General features: G+C 38.8%; 1 protein-coding gene across 5 annotated transcripts in view; it reads left to right on the top strand.

Annotated features, from left to right (window-relative positions):
• The window catches only part of Slc4a4 (solute carrier family 4 member 4), a 476,303-nt gene that overhangs the window by 264,175 nt on the left and 195,146 nt on the right, over positions 1-16,982 (top strand). For 3 of the 5 annotated variants that reach the window (XM_008829281.3, XM_008829287.3, XM_029561707.1), the window contains 2 exons: positions 6,660-6,820; positions 15,942-16,121. In XM_008829281.3, the coding sequence (XP_008827503.1) occupies positions 6,660-6,820; positions 15,942-16,121 (341 nt within the window). The remainder of the gene's footprint in view (positions 1-6,659; positions 6,821-15,941; positions 16,122-16,982) is intronic. The other 2 variants (XM_029561709.1, XM_029561710.1) reach the window with 1 other exon arrangement.

The raw sequence follows: 16,982 nt of genomic DNA, 5'->3' as shown, positions 1-16,982 counted from the left end.
TGCTGAGGAATCTACAGTCTCTTGCTAAACAAGGGCCTTATTACTAAGCTGTGTGAGCTCTCTGAGCTCCAATGAGCTACCCTACTGGTAGACTGTTTTATTCCAAAGAGAGGAACCCTCTAGACTTTTTCAAACTAGATGTAGCATCTAGTGTGGGCCCACACTCCACTGAACAAATGGAATTCTTCTTTCCTTTTTAAGATCCCAACTTTTAAGTTGGATAATATTTAATTTACCCAAGAATAGTAAGAATAGTCTATACTGAGCTCCAGTGTCACTGTGGTTTGAGACATACTTTTAGTAATTTTAGGTTGGCCCTATACCTCAAATAATATGGAGAATATTTTCAACAATGTAGGAGGTGACTCTTTTGAGTCTCAGAAAGCAGAGTACTAATGAAATATTACCAAGAAGAGAAGACTTTATTTGGAATTTAGAGTAACAGCTCTATCATCCTTCTTTTCATAGTTTTACCTATTTTATCTTTTCTTTTAAAAAATATTTGATTATTTTTTTATTTTATGTGTATATATGTATTGCCTGCATGTATGGAAGTGCTCCCATGTCATGCAATGCCTGCAGAGGACAGAAGAAGGTGTTAGAGCCCCTAGAACTGGAGTTATGGACAGTTGTTAGCCGCTGTGTGGGTGCTGGGATCTGAACCTGGGTCTTCTGCAAGAACATTCAGTGTTCTTAACAGCTGAGCCATCTCTCCAGCCCCCCCTTTTTTTCTTTTTTAAAAAATTTTATTATTTTTATTTTATGTGCGTGTGTGTATTGCCTACATGTAGGTAAGTGCACCCTTGTCATGCAATGCCCATGGAGGTCAGAAGAGTCTGTTGGATCCCCTAGGGCTGGAGTTATGGACAGTTGTTAGCTGCCATGTGGGTTCTGGGATTTGAACCCAGGTCTTCTGCAAGAACAACCAGTATTCTTAACGACTGGGCCATCTCTCCTATTTTATCTTTTCAGTGAATTAGAACTTTGAAATTTTAGTGGCTTTTTCAAAGTAGTGCATAAGTTGAAAGATTTTGTAAAGGGGAAACTTACCAGACTTGAGAAGTGTGTCTGATCGGTGGAGTGGTGAAGACTGTTACTCTTCTTAAAGGGTACTTCCAAATGTTTAGTCATTAGAAAAATGACATTAAGATGGCAGTAATTAAAATGGAATCACTGTGGTTTGGTAAAGAAGCCTGTACTGCTCATTAAAAACCTATGAGAGTCAATTGGGCATGGTGGCACATGTCTGTAATCTTGGCACTTGGGAGGCGGAGGCAGGAGAATCAGAAGTTCATGACTACTTAGCAAGTTTGAGGCCAGCCTGGGATACGTGAGACCCTGTTCACACAAAAAAGATAAAATCGAAACAAAATAGGAATCCATTGGAATCAGTTAACAGGTGTATGAAGCAAACAGATAAAGGAATAATTCCTGGTTCAGCTTTGGTGATGGCCCAAAGTCATGACAGTGGGACCTTTCTTCCTCCACTTCCTCATTTGAGTTAGGAATAACTCTTTAAAAGTGATTCTTGGTTTTCAGTTTGCCCTTGGTGAGTTTTCAGTGGCCAGTGCTAGACATCCTTAATATTGCATAAATATATGTTAAAGATCACTCACTGCATGTAATCCACTCTGTACTGCCAAACCTGCAGAAAAGGAAAGTCATCACAAGTTCCCAGAAACATGAGCCAACAAAGGAAAAGGGCATTGGCACGATACAAATGAACATCTATTTGTGTTTCTGTTGGGCATGTTGACCCAGCCCACCTCAGGGGAACCCCTTTTAAGGTCATGGCCACAGAACAACAGCACGTACTCTTGTTCCATTGGTTTAGAGACCACTGACTTCACAGTCTAGATTTCTCTGACTTTCCTCTACAGGATGACTTGGGAAATTCCATGTCTGACCAAATTTATTTTTTTCTGTAAGAAAAAGGTTCAGGGAATCTAATCATCTATGTAATTATATGTTGTTATATTTAGGCAATTATATGCAATAATTTGCATAGTTGATCTAGAAATTTACAAATTCTCCTTAAAACAACTTTTATCTCAGCTACATATCAGCACCGGCGTCTTTATAGGTATGATGAGCCACTCTTTAATTAGCACAAAATTCATCATCATCTCAATAGTTTTACATACTTGGATTATATTCTAGTTCAAAGGTTGTGCCTATTTTCTATAAAACTGGCAAGTTTTTAAGTTAGAAGTTTTGTCTTTTTCTAATTATATTTAATCACATGATTGGAAAGTTGCAAAATTCAGTGATTCCCAGTGAGTCTTCTGTTTCTTCAGCAAATGACTGAAGTGTTGTTTGGTTGGCAGTCACTCAAAGTATATTAAACTGCAAAGCACTTTATCATTATTCTTCTAAGACCTTGGAATAAATAGATTTCATCTAATAAACTGCTCCTCCAAGGGTACAACAGTTTTGCAATTGCAAGCATTAAAAAGCCAACTCCTGAAAATTTCCTGTAACATGTCACGTACTGAAACAAAAGGAAAAACTGGACACCTACTGCAAATATCTGGCTATTCATAGAGACTATGAAGGAGAAATGGTGGCTTTCAGTACTCTCTACCACCAAAGTGTCTGTTTTTTAAACATAATTTCATGGCTCTAAAGCACCTTTGTAGAATCCCTAGTGCTTGTATGGGCTGAACTTTGGTCCCTCTGCCTTCGCCTTCTTTTTAATGGATGCTGATTTGAATTGAGGAGTGTTGGCCATTTGTTTTTCAAATTTGTCCTTGATATGTGAGGAGGGTAGACCAAGTGTGCACCATTTCTTAAATGAAATTATCTACAAGCAACCAATTTAAATGGACAAATCAGTATTTATGCCTAAATACACATGCTGATGGTATCATTTCTTGGACAATCAGAGCAATATATTCCGAAGGCATTTAATCAGGATTATCCCAGAGTTCCCACATGATGTCAGCTGTGCTGTGTGACATCATCACAACATTCAGTGCTTAGGGAACTCAAAGTGAAACAGATGGTAATATGAGCTGTGACAGAATATGTACCTGCTGGGAGTGGAGACTCTAAGCAAAAGGATAGTTTTGAGGCTTCATTTCCTTTCCTTTTGATTAAATCTCGACCTCAAAGACTGTTGTCCAGCAGGTTGCTATTCTGTAAGGCCATCCTAGTTGGAATTTGTGATTTCTAAGTGTTCTTGAAGAACTTTTTCTAATTCCTGTTTTAAGTACAATCACATTGTTTGCAGTATAAACTGAAGAGAGGGATAAATAGAGAACAGGTTACAAAAGGACTGAGTGATTTTTGTTTTTGTTTTCAATGAAAATTTTATTAAAGTTAAATTGTTTAGACATTGAGGATTGCCTTAGCCTGTGCAGGCTGCAGTAACAGAATACTATGCATACACTGAGTAGCTTACAGACAACAGTAATTTATTTCACACAGTTCTGAGAAGTCCAAGATCAAGACAGCTGTAGATCTGGTGTGTGGTAGAGCCCACATGCTCATTATGGCACCTCCTGGCTCAGTCTTCACATAAAGGGGCACTTTGGGATCCCTTCTATAAAAATACTAATCCCAAACTTGAAGGCCCATCATCATATCAAACCACTCAAAAGGCTCTATCCCCCAGTACTGTCACCTTGGGTGACAAGGCAGTATATAAAACTGGGTACGGTGGCTCCACCTATAATTCCAGCACTTGAGAAGCTGAGGCAGGAGGATTTCCATAGCTCAAGGCCAATTTGAACAACAGAGTGAGACCATCTCAAAAACCCAACCCAAACAAAAAGAAAAACCCTACAGGAATGCCCCACCAAGTCTTCAAAATTTCAAAATAATTTAAAAAAATTATTATTTACTTATTATTTGTGTGTGTGTGTGTGTGTGTGCGTGTGTGTGCGTGCGCGTGTGCATGCAGGTGTGTAGATGTCACTGGACACATGTGAAAGTCAGAGGACAGTTTTAGGGGGCTGGTGTTCTTCTATCATGGAACTCAGGTTATCAGGCTTGCATGGCAAGCATTTTTACCCACTGAGCCATTTCACCAGCCCAATATATAAATTTTAAAAGACACAACTCAATTCAACAAAAGCAAACAAAAAATCCCTAGTCCACAAGATTTCAATATATAAATTTTAGAGAACACATTCAGACCATAGCAAGGGTGATGACAGAGAAGAGCCTTTGCACTCTCTATCTCTCTCTCGCTCACTCGCTCTCTCCCTCTCTCTTGCTCGCTCACTCGCTCACTCACTCTCTCACTCTCGCTCGCTCACTCGCTCGCTCTCACTCTCTGTATGTGTCTGTCTGTCTATCTGCCTGTCTCAGTTTTCTTTCAAGGAATAAGTTTAGCAATATAGGTTGATGGCAACAGTTAGAAGGGGAACTCGTTTAAGAAAGATAGAGGCAATGAAGGTCATTTAAAACCTGGTACATTAGAGTTTGCAACTGACCCTTGTCATTTTTCTTGGGCTTAAATTCTATGATCAAAGTTTCTCTCAGCTCTTAGAATAATAATAGTAGTAGTTATTATGTTTTTTTCATAGGTAATTCTATGTAACCCTGACCTGAGAGTGTATACTATTGTCCTAGTTTGCTTCTCTATTGCTGTGATAAAACACTCTGACCAAGTTGTCAGGGAAAGGGTTTATTTGGTTTACATGTTCCCATTAAGTACATCATTGAGGGAAGCTAGGGCAGGAGCTCAAGTGTCCAGAGGTAGGAGCTAAAGCACAGACCAGGGAGGAGTGCTGCCTACTGACTTGCTCCCCTGGCCTGTGCTCAGCCTGCTTTCTTATACAACACAGAACGAGTGGCACCACCCACAGTGGCATGGGTCCTCCCACAGCACTCAACAATCAAGAAAATACCCTACAGACATGGCCACAGGCCAATCTCATAGTAGTAACTTCCCAGTTGAGTTTCCCTTTTCCTAGGTGTGAAAAGGTGACAAGTGGATGATCCAGCACAACAGTGAACTGTCTTCTATCTTCTGGAGTCTGATCTTGAGCTAAAAATTAAGACAAATATAAAGTGGATAATGTAGCAACTAGCCACAAACATGTTAAAGATTAAGCAGGACAAGATGGTTATACCCAAGTTAACCAACATCACAATAACCATATGATTAAAAAAATAACACAAGTTACTGTAATTGATTTTTTTTCAGTCACAGCCATAAATGCCAATATAAAATTGTCATCTCTCCCAGATCCTTCTATTTCTCTGACTCTAATTCCAAATAAAGTGAAAAATGCTAATTCAAACACACACACTCACACACACAGAAATTATGTTTATTATCTTTTGAAATGTGTCTCAGCTACTTTTACAGAAATAAAATATGTCCAGTTTTGAAGATTTATAATCTCTTTGGCAAATCATTCACTTTTAAACTCTGAGGTAAACATTTAAAAATCTCTGCTGCTTGCTTTTTTGATGGATTTTAACACACCTGGTAAAGGAGGCTTTAACAACAGGCTGGTGATAATGGTTATAGTTGAAGGTGGGAGTTACCTGGCCATGAGATGCTTCCTGAGAAGAGGATGGAGTTGAATGTATGAATGTTGAATGTGATGAAAATCCTAAACTCTTCTTTGACACTGTGGTTGATCTCTTGATCTGTTCTTACTTCTGGTTCTTCTAATGCATTTCTTCCCCTCCTTGAGGGTTGATAAGAGTTCTATAAATAACACCTATGTAGAGTTTCCTATGACCTCTGCCCTTTGAGCTCATCTGCAGGGAGTTAGGTGTTTAGCTTTTTCTAGGAAAATACTTTTCAATCATTAAACCTTTGGGTGAAAAACACGTTTTAACCCCTTCATTACCCTTTCCACCATCTTGCAGAAGGCTTGATGTGAAAGATAGCACCAGGCTGGTGAATAGCCGCAACAGCAGCAGTGAATCCTCTGGTTTCCTTAAGCCACATGTGTGGGATACAAAAGCTGCCAAATGTTTTTCTCTCCAACCTCAAACAATGTCTTTATTTTTCTGTGTTATCAAAATGTCTACCAGTCCTAGAAAGTAGTAGCTATGGAAGAGATTTGCTTCTTCCAATGCTAAGGTTAATAGATCTATTATTATCATAATACATCTTCTATTCACTGGCCTGGTATATTCTTCAACACAGGCAGGCCCTTGAAGGGTAAAACTACTACAATCTCAATTATAGGGGAACCTATGCCAGTTGAGAAATATACATTAAACCCAGATGTGGCCAAACATGGTGCTTCTTGTTAAGCACCAACAAATGGAAAATTTCCATTTTGTTTTCCAATTAATTGAGATAAATGTTAATTATTGCTAGTTCACCTTACTTAAATTTGCCTTGAGAAGCCACAGCAGTGTCCACAGTGGTGACTAATTTTATAATTATAGAACCTATCCACATGGAGAATTTTGAGCTGTTTATTTTTCTACTTCATTTACAATAATCATTATTAGGGATTTCATGGTTACATGGGGGATGCTTCGGCTCCTTTTGGTCCATTTTTTTCTTTGAGAGAAAGAGTGGTCTAGTAACTATATGTATTTCTGAAGATTACATAATTGATGACATAATAAACTAAAGAGTCCACAAAAGGAGACATTTTGGAAGGGCAGGAGCTAGTATTGCTATTTTCAGGGAAGGTTGGAGCACTCTCAATTATATCTCACTAATCTCATCTTCCTAGATGGATTAAATTTGAAGAGAAAGTGGAGCAGGGTGGAGAAAGATGGAGCAAACCCCATGTGGCCACATTGTCCCTACACAGCTTGTTTGAGCTGAGGACCTGTATGGAGAAAGGGTCCATCATGCTTGACCGGGAGGCTTCTTCTCTCCCACAGTTGGTGGGTAAGTATGCTGTTCTTGCTTCTTGTTACTTTATGGTTTATGAATACAAAAATGTCCTTAAAGCACATGCCTATCAGGGTAAGTGGAGTTGGATCATTGTATATTCTCTATAACATTTATTCTTAGAGTTGTATACTGTGAAATGAGTGATTTAATACAGAAAATTTGGAAAAATTCAGACAAATATTTAGAAAAATCATGCATGTAATACTCATTTCTGGTGATTGCGAGTGGTAACATTTTGGAATATTTTCTTTTAAATTTATTCACCAATCTCCATTTTTCTGATTTTCATTTGTCCATTGTTTTTCATTGCAATTATGGTCATATTTAATATGCATAAGCATATTCATTATGAGTGTGAGGTTAATATTTTTGTGTGTGCATATGTGTATTTGTGTGTGGGTAGATGTGGGTGTTGGTATGCATGCATGTATGTGCGTATTCACATGGAGACCCTGGTACTGTTCCTCATAATCCGTTCATCCATTCATCTTGGCTTTTGAGGTAGAGTCTTTCATTGGCTTGGCGCTCACTCAGTAGTGTAGGCTGGCTGGCCAGTGAGCCACAGGGATCCATTAGCCTCTACCTCCCCAGTGCTGGGACTTTAAGTGCATGCCACCATGCCTGACTTTTTTTACATGGGTTCTAGGGATTGAACTCAAGTCCTCATGCCTGTGTGAGCTATCTTCCTAACCCACATTAATATACTGAATAGAGCCCTCTCACCCACTCATCTTTGGTTACATTGGGCTAGCTGTGTGGATACTAGGTTTCTAGAACACTTTGACCCTAGATATTACACTTAGGTTTTCTGCACCTCAGTTCAGAAAAAAAATATATTTCAAGATAAAGTTGAAATCTTATGTAAGAAGGGAAATACTGGGAGACATGGTGGTATATGCCTTTAATCCCAGCACTTTGGAGGCAGAGGCAGGTGGATCTCTGTGAGTTTGAGGCCAGCCTGGTCTACATAGCAAGTTCCAGGCCAGCTGGGACTACAGAGAGATCCTGTCTCAAAAAGGTCCCCTTCCCCCCCAAAAGGGAAATACTCTGCTTCCTAGGCTGGGTCTGATTGAAGGTGGATGCCAAGTCATTTAGCTGTGTATAGAGAAATGTTGTGGAGCAGGGAGCCAGGAGGACCTTATGAGTTAGAGACTAAATCAAGTCACATGGGTGCCAAGTATCACCTGTATCACCAGAGCTTCTGGAATTTCTCTCCTTGAAATCTCACCATTTAGACATTCCACTGAGCATATGGTTTGGTCTCTACGAAGAAAGACTTCTTAGAAGGGGTTGTATATTAATTTCATGTGATACTGAGTGGTATCACAGAAAGAATGCTGGGGTTCATTTTGGGCAGCTTTAACTAAAGTCCTCCTCTGCTTGTGTGGATGTTCATGGTCATGCTACTTAGCACTTTTGGAGACTTGGATTCCTCACCTGCAAATGCAGGATAAGGCACAGTCCTTGTTTCCTTTTCTGATACTATGATAAAATACCCTGACAAGCCGGGCACTCGGGAGGCAGAGGCAGGCGGATCTCTGTGAGTTCAAGGCCAGCCTGGTCTACATGGTAAGTACCAGGACAGCTGGGGCTACAGGGAGACCTTGTCTCAAAAAGACAAACAAACGAACAAACAAACAATCAAAAAGCCCTGAGAAAAGCAGCCTAGGGGAGAAAAGGTTTATTTTAGTTCACAATTCTGGGTTTCAGTCCATCCTAGCAGGGCAGTCACAGAGGCAGGAACTTGAGAGAACTGGTCACATCATATCCATAATTGGAAACAAAGTAGAGAATGCATGCATGTTAGTACTTACCTGGCTTTCTCCTTTTTATCCAGTCCAGGATCCAAATCCAGGGAATGGTGCTGCCACCTACTTGCCCACAGAACAACCTAATCTGGGTGGTCCCTCACTGAGATTCTCTCTTCAGATGATTCTAGATTGTTTGAAAATGACAATTAAAACGAGTCATCACAGTGCACTCTTTGGAGAATTAAATGAGATCATCAGGTTGTTTGGGTGCATTCTTTTTCCCCAGTAAAATTAGCCATCTAGACTCTTCTACCTGTCACCTACCAGAGGGCTATATGTAGACTCACTTGAGCCTGGTGGACAGATGCTCAAGGATTTCAAGAGCAGAAGGAAGAATTCCAAAGCCTGGACTGTCAAGTAAAAGCTGGAAGTAGTGGAACAGCTTCTTCTTGGCTGGGTCTGGAACTGATCAAGAAGGAAGACTAAAGTGAAAGCCATGCATCTTAGCTAAAACTTTTTTGCAAAGCTCTTTTTGTGATCTTTAGCACCAAATAAAACCACCTAAACAGCTTTTGCTCTTCAACTACCTGACCTTTAAATGTAGCAGAAGACATATTCCTACATTAAATTAGAGATTCTTTAGCCAATGATCAAAGTAGAGAAGTTCTGGTATCTACTACATTTAAGAAAGATTAATTGAGCAGTTGATCAGTTGATGTTCCTGCTTTTTTAAACATTTATTACTTTTTATGATCAGTTGGGAACTTTTTTCCTCCAACCTCCCTGCATTTACTTTAAATATTGTCATTATGTGTTAAAATTAGACACTACTAGGTCACTTTAAGGTATCATCACTCACCAATATATTTGCTCCGCAGCCCTGGGGCAAGGAAGCAGAGAGCCAGTGCTGTCATTCTGGCATTGATAATACTGAAAAACAGTTCAGAGGCGAACCACACATCATGAACAAAACAAAGGGAGAATTAACAGGGCCCGTTTTGCAGGCAGAAAAGCTTGCTTAAAAGAGTGTAACTACATGATTAGAAGAAGCATTTCACTAGAGCTTTAACATATTCAGTAACACACTCCAGAGCAAGAATACATCTCTTTCACAAGTTGGTGTAAATTTTTAGGTTCACAGTTGAATTAATACAGTTGTACAAAATATACTGTTTCTTACATAACCATATAATTAGAAGAGGCAATTCATTACAACAGCATTGACATATTCAATGCGTTTTTAACCTTTAAAAAAGATCTCCATTTCATTTTAAAATACACTGTTTCTCACAGAAAGACTCATTGTTTTTGCTAATACCACAGAGATGTTGGCACATGCATCTCTAATCTGTATGTATCCGATTATTACTAGTCATAAGCGGTTGCACTTGGATCCTTGGTGCCTGTTTATGTCTGTAGTCATTGGGTAGATTTCAGTGGTAATGTTTATCACCTCTACTAATTAGCATGACGTAAATCTCCATGCTTCCTCCTCAAATATAATACATTTAAAAAAATTGTTGATTCTTTTTTTCTGTGTGTGTGTGCGTGTGTATATCACACAGAACATCCCAAACCATCTTATTCAACTATATACCCACTTCCCATTTGGCACCCTCTAATCATGTAGTTATTAAAAATTAAAAAGATTAAAAAATTCTTCAAAGCATAAAAATTTGCTCCTTAATAGTAGTTGTGAAAAACATTACCATTGAAATCTACCTGAAGACTTTATATCCATGCTCAGATGCCAAGGAGCCCAGAAAGTGACCGACTGTGACTAGTAATAATCAGATATATAGAGATTAGAAACACATGTGCAAACATCTTAATGTCAATTGCATTAAAAATGAATTTTTCTGTATGAAACTGTGTATTTTAATAATGGAGATCTTTTTTAAAGGTTAAAACTTCATTTAATTTTATGTCTTATAGGGTTTATACTGAGTACAATATTGTATAACTGTAATAATTCAACTGTAAACCTAAAAATTTGCAGCCAATTTTGAAAGAGATGCATCTTAGCTCAGGAAATTGTTATTGAATATGTCAATGCTGTTGTAATGAAATGCTTCTTCTAAGTATGTGGTTATTAAATAAAATAATTTAAAAATTCCTTTCAAATGAGTACTTCAATATAAATATAAATATAAATGATATTATGTATCAAAATTTTTGTAATGCTGAAATAAATTGCTTAATGACTTTAAATAAAAAGAGTGCAACTGGCTAAAAAGAAACACAAATCCTCTAAAAGACTCAAAGCCTTAGAACAAAACATGAAAAATAAAAAGCCTTTATTTTGTTTAAAATGACAGAAGACAGCACAGAAGAGTCATAATGGTTATTTAGGTAATAAGAGAATCTCTTTTCAGCAAAGGATAAAGTAGACTTGCTTTGTCCTGCATATGTTGGTATTTCTGAGTTGTTACTTACACAGTGCTAAATCTCAAGATGCATCCCCTCCCAACAGCCCGAACTGTTTCAACAAATGGGAAGAAAAAGAAACAATAGTAAGTGCAATTATATCCAACAAATAGTAGTGGGATTTCCAGCTGTCTGTGCCGTCTGCCTGCTACCACTTCTCATCAGCTGCTCCTGAAAGACATCCCACCTGTATGTCAGAGCCAACAGCACAGAGGGCATGAACCTGATGGGGCATGAACCGTGGTCAGGTGTTGTGCTTACATTAAAACCAAGATCAGCTTAATTCTGATTCTTTTCAGGACCGTGTGTGTGTGTGTGTGTGTGTGTGTGTGTGTGTGTGTGTGTGTGTGTGTGTGTGTAGAATTCCTTCTGTATGCTAATAGAAAAATTTATCTTTAAAGAATTATGTAGAATAAAACATAATTTTGGGGGATTATCTTAATAGGTTTATTATTAGTATCACCACTGTCATTCTACATTTAAAGAGTGTCATTCACACACAAGAAGTCAGGTCAAGTCACTTTTTATATTTAAAAAATGGTTCATTCTAATCACAAAACTAATATATGTTCATTTAAAAGCATTTCATAAAAACATAACCCAGGAAAGTAAAAATATTCCCTAATCTAATTTTGCATACCTATAATCTCAATATTTTTTCTATGCTACTGTTTACACATATATAACTTCTTTTACAAAGTGTAGTCATGGTATATTGTGTGTGTGAGCATGCATGTGTGTGCATGTTAATGTGTGTGTGTACATGCATGCACATGCAGCGATCAGAGCAAGATGTCAGGTATCTTCCTCTGTTGATCCTGGTCTTACTGTCTTGAGACATGGTCCCTCACTGAACTTGAAGCTGACCATTTCAGCTCTGCCAGCTGACCCGTGAGCTCTCAGGATCTTTCAGGCTCCACCCTGCATTGCTGGGGTTGCCGGTATCCCCGGTCATGACTGGCATTTCATACAGCTACTGGGGATTCAGACTCAGGTCACCATGCTTACAGATCAGGCACTCTTACCCAATGAACCCTCTCTCCATGGTACATCATTTTAATTTGCATTTGTTTAAAGATAAGAACATATGATCATTATTTTGCTGTCATTCTATAAATAGGAACATAATTTTAATGGCTATAAAATAGTAATCTATGAGGTATTTAGATGCCCTTTAACTTTTTACTATAAAGAGAAGTGAACTTATTACAGTTTTGCAATACTGTTTGATTGATGTAGGTTTCTAGTTATAGAAGAACCAAAAGTTTTGAACATATTAAAAGGTCTTTTTATACATTTGCCAAATGACCTCCAAGGAGGTTGGGTTGTCCTGGTCACATCAGCATCATTTGAGCTTGGCTATGGCATGCATCTTCCACACTAGGATGGATGATTTTGATATACTTGACAAATACCTTCATTGGTTGCATTCACATACATTGATTCATATTATCTTTGTTAATCTTGAACTTGAGAATTTATATTTATTTTGCCCTTTTTAATGAATGCCTGTTTGTGATCTTTGCCCATTATTCTATTATGTAGCCATCTTTCTGTTGGTTTGCAAAAACTCTGTATATATAAATTCTGTATCTGTCTAGAGCCTGCTTTAAAAAAATTATCTTTGCCTTTTTTGAGGCAGGGTCTTGCAGACTTTGAACTCACTGGTAGCTCATGCTGCCAGGAACTCCTCCTGATGCTGCAGCTTCCTGAGCGCTGGCGTTATAGACATGCACTGCCATGCATACTGAGCTTACTTTTTAAATATAGAAAAATTTTATTTGATACAGAGAAAGTTCTAAATTGTGAGCCAGAAGCCCTGTTTGTACTTGAGGTCTGCTTCTAATTAGTCTGTCTGGGGCCAGTCACTTCTCTGCTCCTCCTTCTCATCTGTGTAACAAGCGTTGAACCTGATGCTCCTGTGGTTCCTTTCAGCTCTGTTATCATCTAGGCTTGGCACATTTTCTCCCAGTTGGAAGTATCTGTGGGATTTTGAACACTGAGGACTTAATTTCATTGTAGCTGTAAACTGTTACTGCCCCTACTTTCCTTTGGAAGATTTTGTAGTTGATGCTTAAAGAGATCCTAGAATGTGGGCCATTTTTATGGAAACTTAATGAAGGGCATAAGCCATATAGATATATTAACCTGTTCTAACTAGTGACTTCCAGACTTTAGTAATAGAGGGATGGCTGTGTATGCATATGGATTGGGAGGCCCTGCCAGCAAAGGTAGATAAAAAAAACCTCTTTAATCCACAGTCCTCACATTAGAATGAGAGTTTGATAAACACTAGCAGTAGATACTCTGAGGTTGTTTATTTTGTGGTTCTTCTGTAAATGAACTTTCCACATGGAACAACAGGACTTAAAGGGAAAGTAGAGGGTTGCGTTCTGTAGGCACCTAATTATTTGACTGTGGAACATAGGGCTAATTGAACTTACAGGGTCATTCTGAGGGTTTTACTGAGTAAGGTTTGTGTGGTTAAAAATGGTCAAAGCTAAAGGCCACTTGAAATCATTATACCCACAGGAGCAACTCTTCCAGTCTTGCTCAGGCTCATTACCAAGTGGTCCAACAGTCTGACATTTATGGCATCTGTGCAAAACAAATGATGGAAAATCCTTGATTTAACCTCTGCTTGTCTTCAAAATTGCTGATTGTACACTGTGCAAATTGCCAGCTTCTACGTGTAGACTGAGAGGCCAAGTGTATGCTGAAAGGATGGACTGATGAGAGTGCAGTGAGGCCCCAAGCAGAGTCCTCAGAACATCTGTACCTTCTCCTCAATGTGTGGGAATCCTTAGGCTTTGCTGTTGTCCTTCCACTACCCATTAATTTTCTTGTTAGACTTTTATATAAGAGCAGGTTTTGTTTTCTTTTGTGCTTTCCTACCCTGAGTAGTTTTCTAAGTGGAAGGTATTCTAGTTTGGTTTCTGCTGCTGTCATAAAACACTGACTAAAAGCAAATTGCTGGAGGATAGGGCTTCTTTGGCTTACAGGTTATAGTCCACTATGGAGAGACGCCAAGGCAGGAGCTCGAGGCAGAGACCATGAAGGAGTGCTGCTTACTGGCTTGCTGCCATCTTCTTGTACTCGGTCAGCTTTTTATGCAACTCAGGTCCACTTGCCCAGGGTGGTACTGCCCATATTGGGCTGAGACCTGCTGTATCAATAAGAAAATGCACCACAGACATGCCCACAGGCCAGGCTAGTGGAGGAAATTCCTCAGCTGAGGTTCCCTCTTCCCAGGTGTGTCAAGTTGACAACTAAAGCTAAGTATGACTGGATGTTAGATTGCATCCATGTACCAGAAAAAATAAGCATGTGATCCATTGTTCTGGTGTGGTACAGGGGACGGGAGTGTTTGCATGCAGGGAAAAAGTATCCTGTCAGGTGCGTCATACACAGATTCTTTGATGTTCCTATCTCAGTCTCACTCTGAGTGGTGATAAAGGTTGGAATGTGATGTCCCAGGCTACATTACATTGTTGACACACATATGTGTGAGAAAGGGGACTTCTTATTTGCTATTGGAATAAGAACTTGTCTACTTGTCCAACTGTATGAGTCATGGGTTAGTTTCAATGAAACAGCCATGTGTGTGTGTGTGTGTGTGTGTGTGTGTGTGTGTGTGTGTATGTGTGTGTTTGAGTATATGGTATGTGTGTTTGTTTGTGTTCATATGTGTATGGCTGTGTCCAATTTTTCTGGCACCCAGAGTCAGTGTTGGGTTTGTCTTTTTCTTTAAAAGAATTAAAATTTTTTTCTGTGTTTTTCATCTGCATGTATGTAAGTGCACCATGTGCACCATGTGCTTGCAGAGGCCAGAAGAGGGCTTTCGATCCCCTGGAACTAGAATTTAGGACAGTTGTTAGCCACCAAGTGGGTGCTGGGAACTGAACTCAGTCCTCTGCAAGAGCAGCCAGTGCTCTTTACCTCAGAGCCATCTCTCCCACCCCTGAGGTTGTCTTTTTCAGGTGCTCTCCTCCTTTCTTTTTGAGACAGGGTCTCTCATTAACCCTGGCTAGCCTGTGAGCTCCAGGAATTTGTCTGTCTCCTCACCCAGTCCTCCTGTACCAGAGCTACAAATGTCTCGCTCTGCACATGGCTTTGTATGTGGGTTCTATGGATCCACTCAGGTCCTCTTGAGAACCTGAGCCATCCTTTACTGACTGAGCCATTTCCCTAGTCTATGAAGCAGTACTTTTTTTTAAGTTAAAACAGTACTTAAAGAAAAGAGTTAATGGAAACTTAAAAAAATTTTTTTTGGTAATAAGACTAAGATATTTAAAATAAAAAAATGCTACTCAGGTTACATTTTAAAACATCCAATAGGATATACTGGCAAAGCTTTAGTTGAAAAAAGCCTAACTTAGAAAAGACTAGAGTATAATTTCATAGTTTAATCTTTCCTTCATTGGATTATTGTTCAAATGACCTGATAATTGGGAAGAATACTGTTTTTCTTTACCGTATTGTGCTGTAAAGAAAATACAACATCTTAGAAGGCCTGGGGAAATGGATCTTAAAATCATTCAACTCCCTGCTTAAAAAATTTTCATATCTTTGTTTTTGTATCTTTAAACATTTCTGATTATATAATATATGACATTTTTGAATGTTTTTTAAATTGAAAAATCCAAATTACTGACTTGCTCTGTTACTTAGAGAAAATGTGATTGAGATGAATTTATCATAACTGGGTTTTTAAAAAAATGAAAGATAATCCTTCCTTTTTGAAGATACAATTAACACTAGAATATTTACACTCTCATTAATGCCAATACTCCTGTGCTTTCATATAAAGTGGGAAGTTGGAAATTTGGAAACTAATGTATTGATGTTAAATTTGAGGGTGACAGCCTCAGAGCTGGAGTGAAAATGAACTTCCTGGTTTTATGACTGATTTTTGTCTTGCTTTGTCTTTGTATCAGAGATGATTGCTGACCACCAGATTGAGACTGGCCTGCTGAAGCCTGATCTGAAAGATAAGGTCACCTATACTTTGCTCCGGAAGCACCGGCATCAAACCAAGAAATCCAACCTTCGGTCCCTGGCTGACATCGGGAAGACTGTCTCCAGTGCAAGTAGGATGTTTACCAACCCTGATAATGGTAATGCAGGGCCGTGCAGCTGCTGCCTTCTCTTGCCTGTCTCACTCACCTTCATTCCATCTCTTGGCATCACCTTTTACCTCCTCTTTATATTTCTTTTCTCAAGTTCATATGCCATGTCATTTCATGACAGGCAGGTGTGCAGTCTTGCTGGAAGGATTTCATTGTCACTGTAGGTTACAAAGCCTCGTGCTTGACTTCTCCATGTGTGAATATGCTAATTGATTGAAATGGGTCTCTAATAACTCTGTCATAAAAATAACAGCATTTCAGATGAATCAGCAACTTTGCAGATACTATTGCGTACCTCAGAGTGCCTGTCTTCATGATGGCTTATAACAACTAGGGGGATGTGATAAGATGTGATAAATGCCTTGATAATTCAGTGTGTTTACTTTGGAATGGGAGGCAGTGTTTAGCCTATTAGTGATCGTTTCACCAGTGTAAGATTCTGTTATTTTTACAACTTCAAAAAGCAGTTGTTCTCTTGATAAATAATAGACATAATCAAATGGTAGACTAATTATTCAAGATGGGATATTAACTAAAATATGGAACAATAGGAAAGGTACTGTGTTCTAGTTACATTTTATTGCATTTACCACAATTTCTTGCAGAGTGTCTATCTTCTTTATCATTCTTTTTGTTTCAAATAAACGTTATGATCATGTGCAGTCTGAAAAGGGAGAAGTCAGTCTCCATGAAGTGTGAGAAATGAGATGTGGTAGGCAAAGGCGAATAAGCCTTGGGTTGGTAGAACCAGCCCAGACTCCAATTCCACCACTCCCCCTCCTTTTGTAGTACTAAGAGAATAAGGGTAATTGTAACTCATTGCATTATGCTGTAGTTTCAGAGTACTAT

The sequence above is a fragment of the Nannospalax galili genome, unplaced genomic scaffold (genome assembly GCF_000622305.1).
Source record: "Nannospalax galili isolate Female #2095 unplaced genomic scaffold, S.galili_v1.0 scaffold50, whole genome shotgun sequence".
NCBI classification, from domain to species: Eukaryota; Metazoa; Chordata; class Mammalia; order Rodentia; family Spalacidae; genus Nannospalax; species Nannospalax galili.
Note: the sequence above shows the minus strand (reverse complement) of the source record. Positions and strands in the feature narration are given on the sequence as shown.